This window comes from Phycodurus eques, chromosome 13 (assembly GCF_024500275.1).
Source record: "Phycodurus eques isolate BA_2022a chromosome 13, UOR_Pequ_1.1, whole genome shotgun sequence".
NCBI classification, from domain to species: Eukaryota; Metazoa; Chordata; class Actinopteri; order Syngnathiformes; family Syngnathidae; genus Phycodurus; species Phycodurus eques.
The window spans coordinates 7,626,336-7,647,184 of NC_084537.1; the positions used below are offsets into that span (position 1 = coordinate 7,626,336).

Genomic DNA, 20,849 nt, shown 5'->3' on the forward strand with positions numbered 1-20,849 from the left:
TAAATAATTAGTATAATTATTATGTAAATTATAAATATAAGTATCAAAAGCTGCACTGACATCCAACAAGACCAGAATTGACACCTTTCCTCAGTCAGTATTATTATTATAATATATCATTTAGCACTTTGATAAGAGCTGATTCAGTACTGTGATGAGTTCGGAAACCTGATTGAAAATTGTCAAAAAGCCCATTTAAATTAAAGAAATTGCCAAGTTGGTTAAAAATAACACGATAATAATAAAGGAAGTCTAAAAGTGAAGAAAATGTGGCATTTGGAAAAAGTATTGTGCCACATAAAAGAAGGGAAATGTGCAGTTAGGACAAAAGTATTGGGGACATCTACCTCAAGTGAAAGATAATGTGGACAAAAGTGTTGGGACACCTGCAGGAAGTGAAAAGTGAAGAAAATGTAGAGTTTGTTAACCCTAACCCTGAATGTATTGGGTTGGATTGAATTTTGTCTCATATGCTAACTCTGTGTTTGTTTGCAGGAGGACGGGGCGGGAGAGCAAGAAAATGGCCGCATCGAGCCAGTGGGCAGAGCTGAATCGTGCTTGGACCACACCGTCTCCACCGCTATGTCTCTCGAGTAAGTCTCCAACCTTCCCCTGACCGCTCCTAAGGACAATCGCTACATGATACTAAAATGAAGACATACACCCTTCTCCCAAAAACGTAGGGGTATTGGGCTTTTGGGTGAAATTTCAGGATGAACCTAAAATTCAAGTTGTGCAAAAAGTACTGAAATTGAACAGTGTGACATGCATTTAAAAGTTTAGAAAAGGTCAAATTGAGTTCACCTGTAAAGGCTATACTGCATTTTAGATTCATCCTGAAATGTCACCCCAAAGCCCAATATTCCAAACTTTATGTGTGCCATGTAATATCTTATTTGGAGCACAATACCAAAACAACTCTTGGAAACTGATGCAATATAGCAAAAGTCATTTTCAAGCCTGTCACTCTTGAGTGGGAGCAAAGCGCCACGGTAGCTCCCACACACTCATCCACTCTGCCGATGTTATTAGCAAGTGCGTCTGGTTATGGTCCTCTTTCTGCCGCTTTGATATGCAGGTATGGTACTGCTGTTATTATTACTCTTCCCACGCCTCCTCCTTGTCAACAAGGCGCCTGATTCCCCCCCCACCCCAAACTAATCAGTTATTGTTTCAAAACAGCGAGGCGGCCGGATGATGTTTTGAAGCGCTCAGCTTCAAATGTGAGCACTTGTTTTTCATCATTTTGGCAGCTTTATATGGACACGATAGCGGGATGGATGAAATGCCTTTTAAACAAAAGCATTGGGGCACCTCCAGGGAGTGAAAAGTGAAAGAAAATGTGCAGTTTTGGTAAAGGTATTGGGACACTTACAGGAAGTGAAAAGCGAAGAACGTTGAGATTGGACAAATGTATTGGGACACCAACAGGAAGTAGAAATTTCTTGGACTAAACTTTTAGGAAACATACGAGGAAGTGATACATGAAAATTATTTGGAACCTGTAAAACAGTATTGGGACACATGAATATTTTTTTTCTACTTTATACTTTTTCAATGTATAGGAACACTCACAGGAAATTTTTTGGGCACCAAATTATTGGGATGTCAAAGGGAGTGAAAAGGAAAGATAATGTGGACCAAAGTATTGGGACACATACATGAATTTTTATTTTTGTTACAGACTAAATTATTGGGGCGCCACAAGGTGTGAAAGGGGAAGAACATTTGGAATGTGGACAAAGGTATTGGAACACCTACAGGAAGTGGAATTTTTGGGGGGGATCAAGTTATTGGGACATAAGGTTTGAAAAGTGAAGAGAGAGAGCATGTAATTGTCCAAAATGTCTTCCTGAGAGGTACTATTAAGATTCAAAGACAAGGATTCTAGGTCAACTTGTGATTAATAAATTCCTAAGACTTTAGTCCATATGCACTCCCGTGAAAAGCTATTGGTCCCCTTCTCAAATTCTTATATTTTTGCATAGTTCCCCACTTCAATGTTTAAGATCATCAAATAAATGTAAATATCAGACAAATATAACGCAAGTGAACAGAAAATGCTGTTTTTAAATGGTGATTTCATTTATTCAGGAAAAAAAGAAACAAATTCAAAGTTACCTGGCCCTTTGTGGAAAAAGAATTGGCCCCATAAACCTCATAACAGGTTGGGCCATCCTCAGCAACAACAGCTGAAATCAAGCATTTTCTATAACTTGTAATGAGTCTTTCACATTTGTGATCAGTGAAAATTAACCAAAACTATGAGTAGTCTCAATTAATTAATGATTTAACTAGTGGGGTAATTACTTTTTCCACAGAGGGCCAGGTGACTTTGAAAAGTTTTTTTTCCCTTAATAAATGAAATCACCATTTACAAACAGAATTTTTAAGTTCACTTGGGTTATATTTGTCTATGTATTTGTTTGCTCTTCAACATAAAGTGGGGAAACTATCCAAAAAATCTAAGAATTTAAGAAGGGGTCCAATACTTTTCATGGCATTCTATACAGTCTAGTGTTCATCACATCATTGACAGGCAGTTGCAGGTTGAAGTGTTGTCTAAACAAGATTAATTTAAAAACTTGTAATTAACACTTGCTCTGGCAGAGCCCCCGCAAAAGCGGAAAGCGTTGAAGCCATTCCAGACTTGAGTTGAAAAGAATACCTTGAAACAATTCCAAGAACTCCACTCAAGATTGTCTCACACAGTAGTATTTTTGTTTTGTTTTGTAGACTTGTGTTCGTCACATTTTCAACACCCTTTTTACATTTTTTAATTCACTTTGGTCTTCTGTTTTAATTTACATGTGCCTTCATCACATTTCCTCCTCCTTTTTCTGTTTGCCCACATGGTGTCTCTCCCTCTCACCCCAACCCTTCTCCTCACCCCAACCCTGTCCCGGGCCGATTGCAGAGACATAATCAAAGTAGTGGAGGTGACAAATGACGGCGGGCCCCTGGGAATCCACGTGGTGCCTTTCAGTGGCAGAGACCGCAGGTAAAAATAATGGCACTGGGTCATGAAACCACTTAGCCGATGTGGCAAAACAGTATAAATCATCTCCAAGCCACACTCAAGTGTACTTAGCCACAACAATCATGTGTGTTTATATGGCTAAACCTTAAGCCAAACTTAACCAGTTCTCATCACTGCCTTTTAAGCCACAGACACCATACGGTGCTGATCGAAATGTTCCATTCCTGAAAAAAGGTATTGTGGCAGAACAAAGGGGCACATGACGCACACAGGGGCACATAGGGTAAAAAGAGGGGTAGGTGAGGGGTTTGGGGGGGGGGGGCACATGCCCTCAGTGTGTCCCCCGGTTACGCCGCCTCTGCTTGAAAATCACTGGTCTACAGCATCTTTGTCATCCTCAGGAGGATTGGTGTTTACAACATACATCAGTAGCTTGAATACTTTGTTGCCCTGAAACAATTAAAACCTTGGTGATTCTCAAAGAGTCGTACGCGAAAGAGTCCCAGAATGAAAGACTAGTAAAATTTACATTTAAAACACGATAGTCAAACATATTAGATTGAAGGTTGTTTTGCATACAGACAGTTTAAGCTTTTGATCCAATACAGTGCATTTTTTTACTTTTCAAATACAGTTGAGTTGTATTCAACTTTTAAGTACAGTACAATAGGTTTGCATTCAATGTTTCAGAAATGTTTGCTTTTAATTATTATTGGAGTATGACTTTTAACATTTCTATTGAATACAGTTAAATGTAATAATTTCAGTACATTGACAAGTAGTGATGTATATATACTTTTACCAATCATATGCGTCACTGGGCTCGTACAGAATTGTCGTATTATTTGATTTGCGTATGGACGTTTCTGCAGATCCTTAGCCTCTGACAAATGCTGGGATCGGGTGGGCACACAACGTGTTTTCTTCCCTGAACTGTGGCTATGATTGAGAGGGGCTGATGGCGGGCTGAAGAAACTTGATACTTGGTAAATTGGCCCTTCGCTAACATGGCGATTGAGAGACGTACTCACCTTGGCACACACCGTTTCAATGCACCATTGACGATCTGGCGAATGAGGAGCATGTATACTGGCTAATTTGGGAAAAAACATTTATTGAAAAGTAATTTCAAAGAGATCTTTGTCATTTAATCCCAAAACCAGACAACTCCAAGAAAATAATTTAGTTCAGAAACAGACAAGTCAAAAATTTTCACGTAACTATAAATTTCTTTTTTTTTTTTTTTTACTCTGTTGAAATGAAAAAGCGTCTGGTTAGACTGGTTAGAGCATCAGCCTCACAGTTCTGAGGACCCGGGTTCAATCCCCGGCCCCGCCTGTGTGTGGAGTTTGCATGTTCTCCCCGTGCCTGTGTGGGTTTTCTCCTGGCACTCCGGTTTCCTCCCACATCCCAAAAACATGCATGAATTGGAGACTCTAAATTGCCCGTAGGCATGACTGTGAGTGCGAATGGTTGTTTGTTTGTATGTGCCCTGCGATTGGCTGGCAACCAGTTCAGGGTGTACCCCGCCTCCTGCCCGATGACAGCTGGGATAGGCTCCAGCACGCCCGCGACCCTAGTGAGGAGAAGCGGCTCAGAAAATGGATGGATGGATGGATGAAATGAAACAATGCAATGAACAAAACACTCTTTAATGATAACAAACATATACGGGTGTAATGGTATGTTTGTACATGTTCAGATTTGACTCCCGTGGGCATTTATATTTGCCGGCAGGGTGGACGACTGGTTAGCACATCTGCCTCACAGTTCTGGGGACTTGGGTTCAAATCCCGGTCCCGCCTGTGTGGAGTTTGCATGTTCTCCCCATGCCTGGGTGGGTTTTCTCCGGGCACTCCGGTTTCCTCCCACATCCCAAAAACATGCGTGGTAGGTTGATTGAAGACTCTAAATTGCCCATAGGTGTGAATGTGAGTGCGAATAGTTGTTTGTTTCTATGTGCCCGGCGATTGGCTGGCGGCCGGTTCAGGGTGTACCCCGCCTCCTGCCCGAAGATGGGTGGGATAGGCTCCAGCAGCTTGCGACCCTAGTGAGGATAAGTGGTAAAGAAAAAGGATGGATGGAAGAGGGTCTCGCCCAGCTTGTGAAATTCAGGTTTGTGAACTATTGTAATAATTAAACGATCCCTGTAGATGCCAGTGTTACATCACTTTAGATTTGCGATCATTACAGCTTTTAAGTAGAAGAGCAAGATTAGGCAGTGAAACTTGGCTTGTCACGTTGATTATGAGGTAAAGAAATGCCAACACGTCATCTAAAAATGCCACTGAAGTTCAACGCTGGCAATATGAGCAACTTTGCTTTCAACACAGCTGACAGTCAATTAGTTAAATTTGTTACTGTGTACACAAAAGAAAATCCCTTAATGTTTGGCATTTTGTTCTCTTAATTTGAACCAGGCTGTCACTTTAACCACCGAGTAACAAACTATAAATTTTGTATATACGTTAGTATTGTACTGTCAAATTTTACCGGTCAATTACCCGCTCGCATAACATATTAGTTGGTATTTCTGGGTGGAAAATAGTTTTTAAAAGTCCCCGCCCCCGATCCTCAGTATAAACGAAAGAACGTACTTACTGTATAATTGAATGAATTAATGTGCGTGCGTAACAAATGAGTTGGTATTTCTAGAAAAATAGACTTATACGGCCTCTGAACATGCCGTTTTATCATCCACTCGTTGACGTGTCAACACCCGTCCGCATCGTGAAGCCATTTACCGGTTCACCCCCATCCATCATGGCGCTTTGACGCTAGTAGGTGACTGTCATATTTCCGCGGGCCTCCCATTACTTCTGCTCCACGGGTTTTAAAGGATACACTGATCACAGCTGAAACAAGGTGTTACGAGGAATTTCACATCTGGTTTGAATATTCCCAAAGAGGCGGAGGAGCTGAAATAAGATCCGTAACTGTAAACCTTGTCAGAATGGAGATGCTATTGCGTTCTTCATGGGCTTACACAATCACGCTAAAAGCACACTTGTAACACACTTTTCCATTTATTGGGAAAATGTGTGGGTAGGCATTATTCCAAGATTACGCTTTCATTAAGCGAAGTAGAGGCCCTTCTCCTGGCAAATCACATTGTGTTCCCACTCAAATCCAATCAGCGGGAATGTTTCTGAACTCTTCCGCCCCCCCCTGAACTCTGCTACCCTTGCCATAATCACATTCTCATTCCTATTGAATTAGAAGATGGGGCCGAGTGTTAAACTGTACAATCTACTCAATTTACAGAGGTGGCACGCGCTCAGAGGAAGAAGAAAAGCCTCTCAGGATGCTAGGTCACTGGGAAAACTCTGTTGGGGTTTCAGCATCTTTTTCCGAGTTCACTTTTTAGCTCTGTAATCCGCCAGCACCTCTTTTAGGTGAAGCTAGCCTCTCGCACTTAAACCAGTTTGCCACAGAGGATTACTGGTGCTTCAAATTGTAATTGCGTGAATGCCAAAACTCAGCTTGTCAGCCAAAATTACACTTTAGGGTTGAATCAATCAAACGGTAAGGATTTTTCTGAATCTGAAATCTTCCTTGATATGAGGCGCTGGAGACACGATTCTACTAATCAGTCCAGTCTTAGTATAATCTGTTAACCCATAAGCACAACTGGCTTTGAAGCTCCTCTCCATCATGATTCATGGTGATTTAAAAAAAAAAAAAAACATTTTGTGATCTTCCCATTCCTTTCACATTGTCGTTGAAAAGGCAACAAATGGTGGCAGAGTCCGAAAGAATCATTGGTTTTCCTCAGTGAAGGCCTTATTTTTCATCAACTGGCTCTACCAAAAATGTCCTTTGGTTAGTGTGAAAAAATACATGATTAACTCATTCACCATTAGCTGTTTTCAAATCAGTTTCATTTATCTCCCTCACGATCGACAGGACAAGCCAAAATTCACCCCTTAATCTTTATCTACTGCTCAAAAGCTGTGCTTATCTCAAATCCAAAGTTATGCAATGCATCTATCAACAGGGATCTGTGAGATATTACAGTGCTTTACAAATCTGAATTGCACAGACAAGATGGGCGAGACCCTCTTCCACCCCTACCCATTGAAAAATGCACTTTGTTGGTGGCAGTAAATGGATTGTAGTTTAGGAATGTTAATGTCCACGGCAGTGAATGATTTAAAAGGAAAAACAACAAATATAAGGTGTTTTTTTAAATGTATTTTTAAATAATTTTGGGGGGGAATTTAGAGTGGGTCAGTTGGAAAAGCAACATAACAGTAGGTGCAAACTATGTAACTATAGTTGATCCTTTAATCTGTCATTTAATGGTCTCAAAATCGCTTCAAATCTAGTCCAGTTAACAAGAAAATTAAGACATTAAGGTGATGTTTCATTTAGTTGAGTCAAGATAAGTGACTTTAGGTAATTTGCCTTAACAAATGTGATGTGGAGATTTGGAACACTTTTTTCCACCAATCAGGCCAGTTCTGTTATTATTCATGAACCATATACACAACTGCCTTTGAACCCTGGTAATTTTTCTGACCACTCACGCCAGCCCAGCCACCCTGAGCCCACAACCACACTATCTTCTAACTTCTGTTGCGTTGACTTGAGCATGTTGGACCTTTTCAGAACTCTTGGCTTGTTGGTCAAGCGTCTGGAGCGTGGTGGCAAGGCCCAGCAGCAGTCCCTCTTCCAGGAGAATGACTGTATCGTCAGAATCAATAACGGAGACCTGCGGAACATTCGCTTTGAACAGTAAGACCGCTTACAGAGGCCCACTGCAGGTCTTTTTAATGGCCTTCATTCATTCTGCTTTTTTGCTTCTTTCCTCCTACTTTTTCCTACTCCTGCCGGTGCCCCGGGCTCGTGCTAAGCTAACCTTACCCACTGATTCTATTCCTGCGATCCTTTCACGCTGGATACCTTTTTGGAATTTTTTTTAGAAAAGGAGGCAAATGCTTCTTTTTACCACTGATCCTGCTTCTTGCATCATTCCACTGTCTACCTAAATCCGCCTCCCTCTTTAGATTTCCACATGCTGCTTGGTTGGATGATAATGTAGTGTGTATGTGTTTGTTGTTTCTATGCTTTCATACAAACAGCTTTAATTTTTAGCGTATACCAGACACAGACTTGCCCCGCGGTTGCTAATGGGTTTATGGAAGCTACACCGCCCAAAACATGAGATTTGTAAGCGGTTTCGCTTATAGCGTTCACGCCGCGTCTGGAGCATTATCCGAGAATCCTTGTGAATATGCAGGGACGGTGTTTCACTTTTGAAGTTAATCTTCACTGCAGTTGGGTACGAATGAGACCATGATAGCGAAAACTGGTGAGAAAAGCCAAAAACAGATGTTGACTGACGATAGTGGTGGTGAGAAAACAGGTAAAAATGATTTAAAAAAAAAAAGAAATCAGGCTTTTTCACATGGAGAGTCTACAAAATATCCAAATCAGAGCTGCTAGTGTTCATCCACTTTTGCCTTTTACACAGAACCCAGTGAAAAATTTTGTTGCGACTGTCGGCGTCCAGTGTGAGTTTTTTGTTGCGTTAATGTTGCTTTCGACATATTGGTAAATACCATTACACACAGAGATGTGCTTTTGATACGACAACGATGCCTTTAGAGATACGAGTGACCCAATTTACGAGTTTATCGAGAAACATGCCGTCATTAGGCCAATTCTTTCGCAATTTGGTAGGTAGTGAAGAATTCTTAAAAAAATAGTCTTCCAGCTGTTTAATGACACTCCACGTTGAAGTTGACTGTCAAAATAAACATAAAGGAAAGACAATTACACGTTTTGTTTAAAAAAACAAAAAGCACCTCCTTTGTGAATAAGGTCTATACAAATAAACTTGACAAACAACTTTGCACTTTGCTAGCTTAATGCTAACAAAAAAAATGCAAAACGGCATAGACGGGCTGACAAATAGCATTGCTAGTAGCGTTGGTATAACTAAGTAAAGGCTTCAACAACAGATGTAGACAACAGTACTTACAGGCATACATTCTTTATCCTCTGCAAAAACTGCGTCACTTGTAGTTGTGAAAGTCCGCATCGTTTGTCCTCATGACTATTATACTGCGCACAGTCAGGAGTCGCAATCAGTCATGATACACAAACGGTTTGATTATCTTCAATTGAATTGTTATTACTATATATCTTATAAAGTACAAAGTGCTTTCCATAATTAAAAACAAATATATTTACTATGTATTCTCATCTGCTACCTCATCAATAAGTTCATCCTCCCCACGGGAATGTAGTGACAAAGGGCTTGTGGAATTTCACAACACATTTTTCCGCCACTTTCCTAATTGTCCTCACTGGCCAAGTCATAGCAACCTGTGATGGCGTGCAGCAAATGGTGCCAGGGAGGATTTGCTGCTGTCAACACGAGCTTCCTTTTGGGGGCCTCTACTTTATGAGCTCACACAGAGTATGGGGCTAGGGAGCCCGGTGTAGGGGAGGATTTTCGGTAATGCATTCAGCCCACTGGGGCGTTTTAAGTGAGAGGATTACGAGATGGAGCCTTAAGGGTAATAATTAACGGATCACTATGTTCAGGTGGTCAATGAAGGCTGTCAGAGTGTAGAAAATACTTGACAGGGACAATTGCTTTCAACACAAAAGAGTACGTGTCAGGCGTTAAACATCACGCACAAGTCTGGCTTTCAGCAATTCCCTTTCACAAAGCCAGGAAATTTGTGGCGTCCTACCATTTACTTCTTAAATACACATTTACTTTACACCAATCTACTAACCTACCAACTTCTAACTACATGCCTACCTTCAAGCATCTTGCCTAACTACTCGCCAACAATATACTGACCTACCAACCTGCTACCTACACGCTTACTTTCAAGATACTTACGAAAACACTCACCACCAATCTCCTGACCTACTACCTACACACACACACCTTCATGGTACTTACTGTATGACACGTGTAGGTAGGTATCTATTGACCTACCAACCGAATACCTACCTGTCTACCTTCAAGCTACTTACCAACTCGCCGCCAATCTACTGACCTGCCTACGTGCCTTCTTTCAAGCGACTTACCGAACTACTCACCACCAGTCTACTGACCTACCAACCTATTACCCATGTGCCTATTTCACTACTCATAGGCAACTTAACGACTCGCCACCAATCTGCTGACCAACTCTCTGCACAACTACCTTTATAGTACTTACCTACCTCCACACCATCATTCTGCTGACCTACCAACCTACTGCCTACATGCATACAGTTTTAAGCTACTTCCTGAAGTACTCTCCACCAATCTACTGACCTAGAAATCAACTACCGACATGCCTACTTTCGCGCTACCACCCGAACTACTCGCCATAAATCTACTGACACACCTTCCATCATGGTACTTACAGATGATAAATTTTTTGGTACCACTCTGTTAATGAAAGAAAAATCGTGTGATGCTAATTAGAGGACGCGCCTTGTTTGAACTCCATAATGGATTTGAAATCAAACAAACAAGATGTGCTGGAACTGCAGACTTTCAGCATTAATTTGAGGGGTTTTAACGCGCTGCAATGTGATCGGATGCTGCATTGCTGGAGGGCATGATGCAGATGATGTGTCTGTGCCACCATCTTGGCTAATTTGTTACTGTGTTGTGACGTGATACTGTCGCCACATTGGTAAATGGGGAGGGGGGGGGGGCAAAAAAGTCATGCACTTTATGAACCGAATGGAACACATGCGGACTGAACCGAAACAACCGAACCGTTTTGACAGCTTTCAAAAACTGTTTCATCACTAGTATTTACCTACCTTCGTGCCACCAAGCCACAGAGCTACCATCATACACACCTTCACGGTACTTAAGTACCTAAAAACCAACAATCTACTGACCTACCCAACATACGACCCACTGTATGTGTACATGGTACTTTCAAGCTACTTACCTAACTACTCGCAAACCCTTTTCCCTTCCTTTGTTTGAAGGATTGAACATGAAAGGTAATTTTAATCCCATTTTCTGTCCGTCCAGAGCCCAGAACATGTTCCGCCAGGCCATGCGTTCTCCTGTCATCATGTTCCACGTGGTGCCGTCTTCGTTGAAAGCCCACTACGAGCATCTCTCCCAGGCCGAAAGGAACCCAGCATACTCGTCAGGCCGCCTCAGCGCCGACTCGGCATCCGATGGCACGGATCCCGCGCCTCACAGGATGTCCCGGCACGGCTCGCAGAAGCACCCGCATGCTCACCCGCATCAGGATCAGCCAGACGGCTACCCGCCCGCTGTTCACGCGCCCACTGTCTCCGCCGCCAAACCTCCCACTGGTCAGATCCACTCGCCGCAAAGAGGGCTGCCATCCACTCTGACACCTGGATACAACAAGAAGGTCGGGAGGAGGCTCAACATTCTGCTCAAGAAAGGTAAGGGAAAAACAACCAGACACATCTTAGACTAACCACTGATTCCAACAATGCTAACAGCTATCATGCTAACTTTTTTCTAAAGTGCCTGGAATTAATTAACCATGTTAGTTTCTTCGAAACCTAGTTTGTTGCTCGCTGGCAGTAAATCACGTTTCAGCATTAACATATAACATTTCCAGCACATTTATTTGCCCACTGCCAAAACAAAACCGTATAAAAAAAATAAATACAAAAAATTGAAAACAGCCATACTTTGCTTTTTTTGGACTAGTTTTAGTAAACTTTTTTTTACTTAAGTACATTTATAATTGTGTACTTCTGTACTTTTACATAAGCAAGGGAGTGGCTTTAGTTAGTACCTTTACTTTTACCAGACTAGTTTTTTTGCAAAAGTATCAGTACTTAAGCACTGAATACCAGTACCTTTTGACATCTCTGCCAGTCATTGAGTGGATCACAAGATGGAGCAATATATTTATTTAAATAACTTGTTTATTGACTGTATATATATATACAATGAAACCTCAAGTTACGAATTAAATTTGTTTCTTGACCCCATTTGTAACCCGTTTTTATTTATTCATTATTATTATTTTTTTTTAATAGAAGCAAAGCACAGATGTTTCCGCTCATCTACGACAAGCACTACCTAAAACTATCTTCAGTAGATTCCTTTTTCTTAGGAGCCATCCTAACTGTTTAGTCCTCGTTTGGCAAAAGGTTTTGTGCACCGACAACGCGCCTACCGTGTTATTTCATAAACATTGCGCCTGCCTGCTGCTCGCATCTGATTGGCTGAATATGTCAAGGGGAACTTCTGCCGAGTGAGGTCAGCTACTTTGACATGATTATACCGGCAAAGGTACATTCTCTTAATTAAAGAGATACTACAATTCAATAAATAACATACATACGGTAGATAGTATTTTTTGATGAAAATAAAATAATTTTCAGGATTTTTTTTATTTTTTTATACTGCATCAATCACAAATCTAATGTGGACGCTAATCCTAATCCTTGGAACCCTACTTTGAAACCCTAATTTGACCTTGAAACCATGATTTGAAACCATAACTGCAAACATAACTGCAAACTTAAAATCCGAAAGCTCCCTAGAAACTCTATTATGTAACCCTACTTTGGAAACCTAGCACTGGTTTGAAACCCTACTTTGAAACCCTAACCCTGTCTTCAAACTAGGGCTGCACTATATTGGGGGAAAAAATGACTTTTTGACTTTTTTTTTTTTCTAAAAAAATTTTTTTCTAAAGCTGCGAGATATATGGCAATGTGAAAAAATACAGGATGACCTACTCGTGACGTGAAAACCTGCACACATTTATTTTTCCCTCTGTATTTTGTTCAGGCAGTTTAGTCGTTTCAGTACAAAATAAATTATGCAGAAAAGCAACTGAGTCATTTGTGTTAAGTCTACCAGTATTTAAATGCACTATAGTATTGAGTAGGCAACAGTCCAGACATGAAGTTGAATTTTCTTTTCATGCCCAGTTATACAGTATTGTCATTACCACATTCCTAACATTATTTTTTAAATGGATCCATTATTTTAATCGCACGTTTTAACATATGTTTTCATATTTCTATTTTTGAGTGAATTAATTTAAATGACACATTGTACACCTAAAGTTTGTCTCTTCAGAGTAGCAATTAAGCATGGGCCGAATACTGTGTTGAAGGTATACCACGGTTTTGAAAAGACATGGTTTTAATTACTGTAATACAAACAACAAATTGGCGTGTCGCATCTACCGCTACATCGTGGGTACGGAAAGTATTTTTCCTTTTTTTATATTGCAGCCGTTTGCTAAATTCATTATTATTCATAATTATTCATATAAATTCATACATTCCTCTGCAGGTCTTTCAGGTTGGATGGTAACGTTGGTGGGCAGCCATTTTCAGGTCTTTCCAGAGATGCTCAATTGGCTGGCTCTGGCTGGGCCACTCAAGAACAGTCATGGAGTTGTTCTGAAGCCACTCCTTCGTTATTTTAGCTGCATGCTTAGGGTCATTGTCTTCTTTGAAGGTGACCCTTCGGCCCAGTGTGAGGTTCTGAGGTTTCCTCCAAGATATCCCTGTACTTGGCTGCATTCATTTTTTCTTGGATTGCAACCAAGTCTCCCTGTCCCTTCAGCTGAAAACCACCCCCACAGCATGATGCTGCCATCACCATGCTTCACTGTTTGGGACTGTATTGGACAGATGATGAGCAGTTCTTGTTTTCTCTACACATGCCACTTAGAATTAAGGCCAACAATTTCTATCTTGGTCTCATGAGACCAGAGAATCATTTCTCACCATCTTGGAGTCCTTCAGGTGTTTTTTTTCACCACACTCCATGCGGGCTTTCATGTGTCTTGCACTGAGGAGAGGCTTCCATCGGGCTACTATGCCATAAAGCCCCGACTGGTGGAGGGCTGCAGTGATGGTTGACCTTGACCTTTGGGTTCTTCTTTACCTCTCTCACCAAGGCTGTTCTCCCCCAATTGCTCAGTTTGGCCAGACAGCCAGCTCTAGGAAGGGTTCTGATCGTCCATCTAAGGATTATGGAGGCCACTGTGCTCTTAGGAACCTTAAGTGCAGGAGAAATGTTTTTGTAACCTTGGCCAGATCTGTGCCTTGCCACAATTCTGTCTCTGACCTCTTCAGGCAGTTCCTTTGACCTCATGATCCTCATTTGCTCTGACATGCACTGTGAGCTGTAAGGTCTTATATAGACAGGGGTGTGGCTTTCCTAATCAGAATCATCTTTATTTGCCAAGTATGTCCAAAAAACACACAAGGAATTTGTCTCCGGTAGTTGGAGCCGCTCTAGTACGACAACAGACAGTTAATTGACAGAGAACACTTTTGAGACATAAAGACATTGACAAAAAAAACGTCACTGAGCAATAAAGGGTTGCTAGTTATCTGGTAATCTGGTAATGCCGGTACGTTATTATTATTATTATTTTTTTCAAGTCCAATCAGTATAATCAAACACAGCTGGACTCCAATGAAGGTGTGGAACCATCTTAAGGATGATCAGAAGAAATGGACAGCACCCGAGTTAAATATGAGTGTCACAGCAAAGGGTCTGAAGACTTATGGCTGTGTGATATTAAATTTCTTCTTTTTTAATAAATCAGCAAAAATTGCAACAATTGCGTTTTTTTTTCTGTCAATATTGGGTGCTGTGTGTACATTAATGAGGGAAAGAAATTAACTTAAATTATTTTAACAAAGGGCTGCAATATAACAAAGTGAAAAATTTAAGGGTGTCTGAAAACTTTCCGTACCCACTGTACCTGTAGTGCCTCTGGTCTCACAGGACTGGTCCATCACGGAGGTCATGGCCCCTAGTGACCTGGCGGGCTTCTGTTGTGTGGCGTGAACATTTCTCTCTTATGGAATTTGTGTGTTTTGTTGTGTTTGCATCGATCCATCCATCCATTTTCTACAGCTTATCCGAGGTCGGGTCGCGGGGGCAGTAGCTTTAGCAAGGACGCCCAGCAGGCGTTTAGTAAGGACGGGTTCGGGGATTGGTGCCACAACAGGCACCGACCACCTTACGGCCACAGCTCCGGTTGGCCGCCTCAGCAATGGAGGCACGGAACAAGATCCACTCAGACTCGATGTCCCCTGCCTCCCCTGGAACATGAGCAAAGTTCTGCCGGAGGTGGTAGTTGAAACTCCTGACAGGGGATTCCGCCAGACGTTCCCAGCAGACCCTCACAATATGTTTGGGCCTGCCACGTCGGACCGGCATATTCTCCCCCATCGGAGCCAACTCCCCACCAGGTGGTGATCAGTTGACAGCTCCGCCCCTCTCTTCACCCGAGTGTCCAAGACATGCGGCCGCAAGTCCGATGACACGACCACAAAGTCGATCATCCAACTGCAACCTAGGGTATCCTGGTGCCAAGTGCACGTGTGGACACCCTTATGCTTCAACATGGTGTTTGTTATGGACAATCTGTGATGACCACAGAAGTCCAATAACAGAAAACCGCTCGGGTTCTTATCGGGAGGGCCATTCCTCCCAATTACGCCCTTCCAGGTCTCACTGTCATTGCCCACGTGAGCATTGAAGTCCCCCAGCAGAACGATGGAGTCCCCGGCGGGAGCTCTCTCCAGCACCTCCTCCACGGACTCCAAAAAGGGTGGGTACTCTGAACTGATGTTTGGTGCATATGCACAAACAATAGTCAGGACCCGTCCCCCCGCCCGGAGGCGGAGGGAGGCTACCCTCTCGTCCACTGGGGTGAACCCCAACGTACAGGCGCTGACCCAGGGAGCAATAAGTATAAACACACCTGCTCGGCGCCTCTCACCGTGGGCAACTCCAGAGTGGAAGAGAGTCCAACCCCTCTCGAGAGGACTGGTACCAGAGGCCAAGCTGTGCGTGGAGGCGAGTCTGACTATATCTAGACGGAACTTCTCGACCTCACACACCAGCTCGGCTCCTTCCCTGCCAGAGAGGTGACATTCCACCGCCCAGCTCGCACTGCACCCGACCCCTATGGCCCCTCCTGCAGGTGGTGAGCCCATGGGAAGGTGATTGTGTTTGCAGCATTTTTCTTTTGCTGTTGTTTTCTGTGATTTGCATTTTTTGTTTTGTTTTTTATTTTTAAATCTTGCAACGTATTTGTTTTGCAGTTGTTTTATGTGCTTGTTTCTTTTTCGTAATGCGTCATTCGTACTATGCAGCATATGGCCGTTTTCAGCGCATTTGGCCCTGTCGGCCACAGTACTTTAGTCCACATGTCACAAAAAGCAACAGGTGGACGTCGGAACAACATTTTGTGCAGGTATTTGGCGTCGCCTTTGATGGATGCCTTGGAAGAGGTGCGCGCATTAGTTGGGGGTTCGGGCGGAGGGCTTGTTGCTAAGCAGCCCCCTGCAACATCCCAAAACCTATTTTTTTATTTTTTTCCCCTCTCTCGTCAGGGACAAAAACAGCTGCTTCTTGTTGTTTGGTCTTCACTCTGAAATCTCCTCATCATGTCGTCACTCTTGCTCTGGTGCTGTGTCTTTCCGCAGCAGACGTTTGCCGGAAGATTAGCAACGTCTCTCAAGAGGACTGTTGGCCTCATCTTGTTTTGTTTCCACTTAATCCCGCCGCTCCCGGCACAGATTAAACACTCGCATTGTTTATACCTTTGAATCCTACATTTTCCCACAAGCAATTGTGAGATATCAAGTGTCTTTTTGCTAAATGTAGCTGGGCGTGGATGTTTTTCTTTGTATGATAAGGCTTCCATCTTGCCACCTTACCCCATAGCGCAGACTTATGACGAAAGAATTTTTTCTTTCTCACATTTACTAATACCCAGTACTTGCCAGAAACACCTGCATCTCGGTCAATGTTTTTGTCAGCCTCTTGGCAGCCTCCCAGACCAGTTTTCTTCTTCTCTTTTGATCAATTTTGGAGGGATGTCCAGTTCTTGGTAATGTCACTGTTGTGCCAAATTTTCTCCCCTTGATCATGACTGTCTTTACTCTGTTTCACGGTCTATTTAATGCCTTGGAAATTCTTTAGTACCCTTCTCCTGACGGCTCATTTAAGTCTGTGATTTCTTCCACCGGTCTCCTTTCTTGTCTTAGCAAAATAATGTGAAAATGATTCCGCTCATGTTGTCTGTTTCTTTGTGGGAATTTAAGTAAGTAGTCACGTTCTTGAAAAAAGGTCTCTAAAAAATTGTCTCTTGAAGGGTCGGAAAAGTAGCTAACTTGGCAACACTGACAGCTTCTCGCTGACCTTTACATAATTAACATCCACTTAGTCCCAACTTGTTGCTTCCCACAATTTTTTTCCCCCATGCAAATACAACAGCAGTCTGGACAGGATGGAGGCTTAGTCATCATTTCCTCTCCCCAACTATCCTCATAATAGGATGTTGATTCACTTCTTTACATAAAAACATGCCTCGAAGGAGAGCTTTTAAAATTGTGCACCCGAACCCACTTTAACTTTGCGACATGAAATTTGGCAGATTTGTATCATGAGTAGACCCACAAAGAAGTTCCATGCAGTAAAATAAACAGGAAGCCTGACATTTTGGTCTAAAGTGACCATTTTAGGGTTATTTTTCAGAGAGAGAATTGTCCTTGAGAATTTCTCTGATTGCTACCAAATTTGAACGACAAACTAAACAGATTATGAAACATTTAGATTTTCATCATTGTCTATGGGTGGTGAGGTTTGATGACTCGCCATTAAACAAAAATATAACTTAGCTCATCACCTTTTTGAAAATTCAGCCCCTGAAGCCAGTTTCACTTAGCAACAGGACATGTGGTAGACATGTCTGCCATGAGTTGACCCAAAGAAAAGTCTCAAGGGCCCAAAACAAACAGGAGCCTACCATTATGGTTTGAAGTGACCTATTTAGGGTAATTTTTCAAAAACTGTTTTGTCTAAGAGATTTTGTACCTGTAGAAGTCGGTGGACTGTAAGCCAGCGAAGAAGTGCGTGCCCAACGGTGTATGCGGCAGCGATCGAAAGCACGTCTTAACTATGTTAAAATAAATGATCAGTGGCCTCAGTGCAGCACTTGCATTAAGATAAAATGTTGCAAAGGAGGTTTCACAACGTTGTAGAAGTAACAGGATGCCTCAGCCTACAGCGCGCGCGCTGAATTTGACTGGTCGTAATCGAGTGAGTGAAACAATAAAATATTTCTAATGCCAACATTGATTGAGGCATCTGACAAGTTAAACTGTGACTAAAACGGTGCATCAACGTAAATGCAAATAACCAGCTAACATTAGCATGTTTTTTTTTCCTATTCCAAGCAAACATGTACACTGTTGAAGACACTATGTCCACAACGCTCACACGTTGCCTGAACAGGCAGATATGATAATCAAATAAAAACAACAACTCTTTTTGAGTTAATACTGTACCTGCTGCTAATCTGGACTGGGTTGTCAAGTTGTTCTACTTTTGTTTGATATCAATTCACAATATACACCAGGTCAGCCCATCAGTGGGAGTATTCACATGTTTCTGCAGCATCTGCAGCATTAGACACTCATGAGTAAATTTAATTTCATGAGCTTTTCAAACATAAAGCTTTCTTGTGAAAGTGTAACCTATACTCCTGTGCAAAGAAAATGAATAACACGAATTCAAGTTAACAGGTTTGATACTGGTTAAAAATAACCCTGTGAGAAATTCATGGTAAAATTCATAAAAAGTAAAAAGTTAATAAAATCAAAATTCATAGAGAAGTTCAGACGACTGGTCATCTTTTTAATTTAAACCAGGGGGGTTCAAACTTTTTCTTCCAAGGCCCACATACACGATAATCGAAGGAGGCAAAGGCCATTTTGTCGTCTTTAAATTATTTAGCACAATAAACCAATCCATCAGTGTAGGTAAAGATATATAAAGCTATATTTAGTTTTATATATACTGTATAGTTATTAAAAACTATCAATGATTTTTCAGGATTTTGGGGTGGCAAGTGGCACTACCAAATGATATGTAATTGGTTGAAAGCAAGGAAGTGAGAGATAAGAACAAACTACTACTTCTCCTGCTTTCCTTGCCACCCAGTGTAGAATTAAAAAGTACTGTACTACAATCCAGGAAAACAACAGGGCTGTGTCTAATATTCATTTTAGTCTGTGCTGGGGGCCGCTAAGAAAATGGATGGCCATAGTATGGACACTCCTTATTTAAACGGTGCATAGGTTTTTGACCGTGTCCACGAAAAGAATCTGACTTGAACCGTTTCAAACAGGAGTGGAAACGAGGAACTGGGGTCGGAATCGTTCAAATTAAAATAATGCCCAACCCTACCTGCACTAGCTCCCTACAACCATGAACAGTATACTTGGCATTTGGTAGGCATGTCTACCACGAGTAGACCCACAAAAGTCTGAAGAACCCATGCCTAAAAACACACAGGAAGTCTGTCGTTTTGGTTTGAAGCGACTAATTTCAGCTCATTTTGGCCATTTCCAGGGGTCCTTCAAAGATGGACTTGTCTGAGAGATTTTATCCAATTGCTATAAAATTGGAACTGTGAATACGAGACTGATAAAATTTGAAAAAAAAAAAAAAATTTTTATTGTGTGAGGGCGAAGCACACTGTTGAAATCTGATTAAAACGTCAGAAAATAGAAACCTTTGGTATTAAACTCAGCAATCACTGCATTTTTTTAAATGTTAAAATTCAGCCCCCGAAGCCACCTTCACTGATTGGCTAGGCATGTCTATCATGAATAGACCTACCAAAAGAATTTGCAACAGGCCATGCCTAAAAAGACATAGGAAGTCTGACATTTCAGGCTCATTTTGACTATTTCCGGATCTCTTTAAAAGAATTCAATATTTATAAAGATTTTGTCAGTTACTAACTTGGAACCGTGCAAACTAGACAGATGGACAGTGCTAAATTGTGCAAATGTTTTTTTTTTTTTTGTCAATGTGTGTGGCTGGAGCATGGTGGCAAAGTATGGTAAAGATCCCGTAATCTTCTCATCTAATGATTTTCTGAAAAATTTGGCCCTTGAAGCCCGTTTAAACTCTGCTACATGGCATTTGGTAGACATGTCTATTATGAGTAGACCCAGAAAAAAGTCTCAAGAAAGCATACTCAAAAAGACACAGGAAATCTGCTATTTTGGTTTGAAGTGGCCCTTTTAGGCTCATTTTGGTCATTTCCAAGAGCCCTCCATAGACTTATAGACCTAATATTTTGGTTGTTGTATTTAGCTGCATGAGATGAACAAAAATGTATTGTTTGGATTGGTTGTCTCCTCAGAGCTACACAGGACATTCTAATAAAACAACCTTGCTATGATCGTCTTAATTACGTAAATACTCCCTCAACCTTTTGTTTAGTCTCAAGACTGTGATCTATAAATGGACTTCTCTCTGACATGCTTATACTGTGGTCGCCCCACAGGGCCGGAAGGATTGGGCTTCAGCATCACGTCGCGCGACGTCCCCATCGGGGGCTCGGCGCCCATCTACGTCAAGAACATCCTACCGAGGGGAGCTGCCATTCAAGATGGACGCCTCAAGGCTGGCGACAGATTACTGGAAGTGAGCATGTGTAAATGACAAAAAAAAAAGTAAAATTATTTTAAAGTTACTTTTTATTTAAAATTTTTTTAACAAAGTGTTGTTGTTTTTCTCAAACATGCCTTTTCCCCTTAATAATATGTAATATAAATCATATATAACTTTTTTCTCCAAAACTTAATAAATATAAAGCTTTTCCTTAGAAAATGTGGATTTTTTTTTTTTCCCCCTGAAAAAAATAGTCTGGCAGCCAACTATAACAACGGTCAAATGTGAGTATTAACAAGTAGCACTTGTGTTCAGGTGAATGGCATCGACTTAAACGGTCGCAGCCAGGAGGAGGTGGTGTCCATCCTCAGGGCCACGCCCATGGGGGGCACAGTGGGGCTGCTAGTCCTCCGCCAGGAAGACACCTTCCTCCCTCAAGAAGCG

The 20,849-nt window shown here is 41.7% G+C and overlaps 1 protein-coding gene across 8 annotated transcripts in view; it reads left to right on the forward strand.

The window, feature by feature from the left end:
- LOC133411869 (partitioning defective 3 homolog) overlaps positions 1–20,849 on the forward strand; it is a 239,468-nt gene that overhangs the window by 119,373 nt on the left and 99,246 nt on the right. For 7 of the 8 annotated variants that reach the window (XM_061694629.1, XM_061694635.1, XM_061694633.1 and 4 more), the window contains exons 6-11: positions 496–593; positions 2,918–3,001; positions 7,592–7,717; positions 10,986–11,374; positions 20,299–20,438; positions 20,721–20,849. In XM_061694629.1, the coding sequence (XP_061550613.1) occupies positions 496–593; positions 2,918–3,001; positions 7,592–7,717; positions 10,986–11,374; positions 20,299–20,438; positions 20,721–20,849 (966 nt within the window). The remainder of the gene's footprint in view (positions 1–495; positions 594–2,917; positions 3,002–7,591; positions 7,718–10,985; positions 11,375–20,298; positions 20,439–20,720) is intronic. The other variant, XM_061694634.1, reaches the window with a different exon arrangement.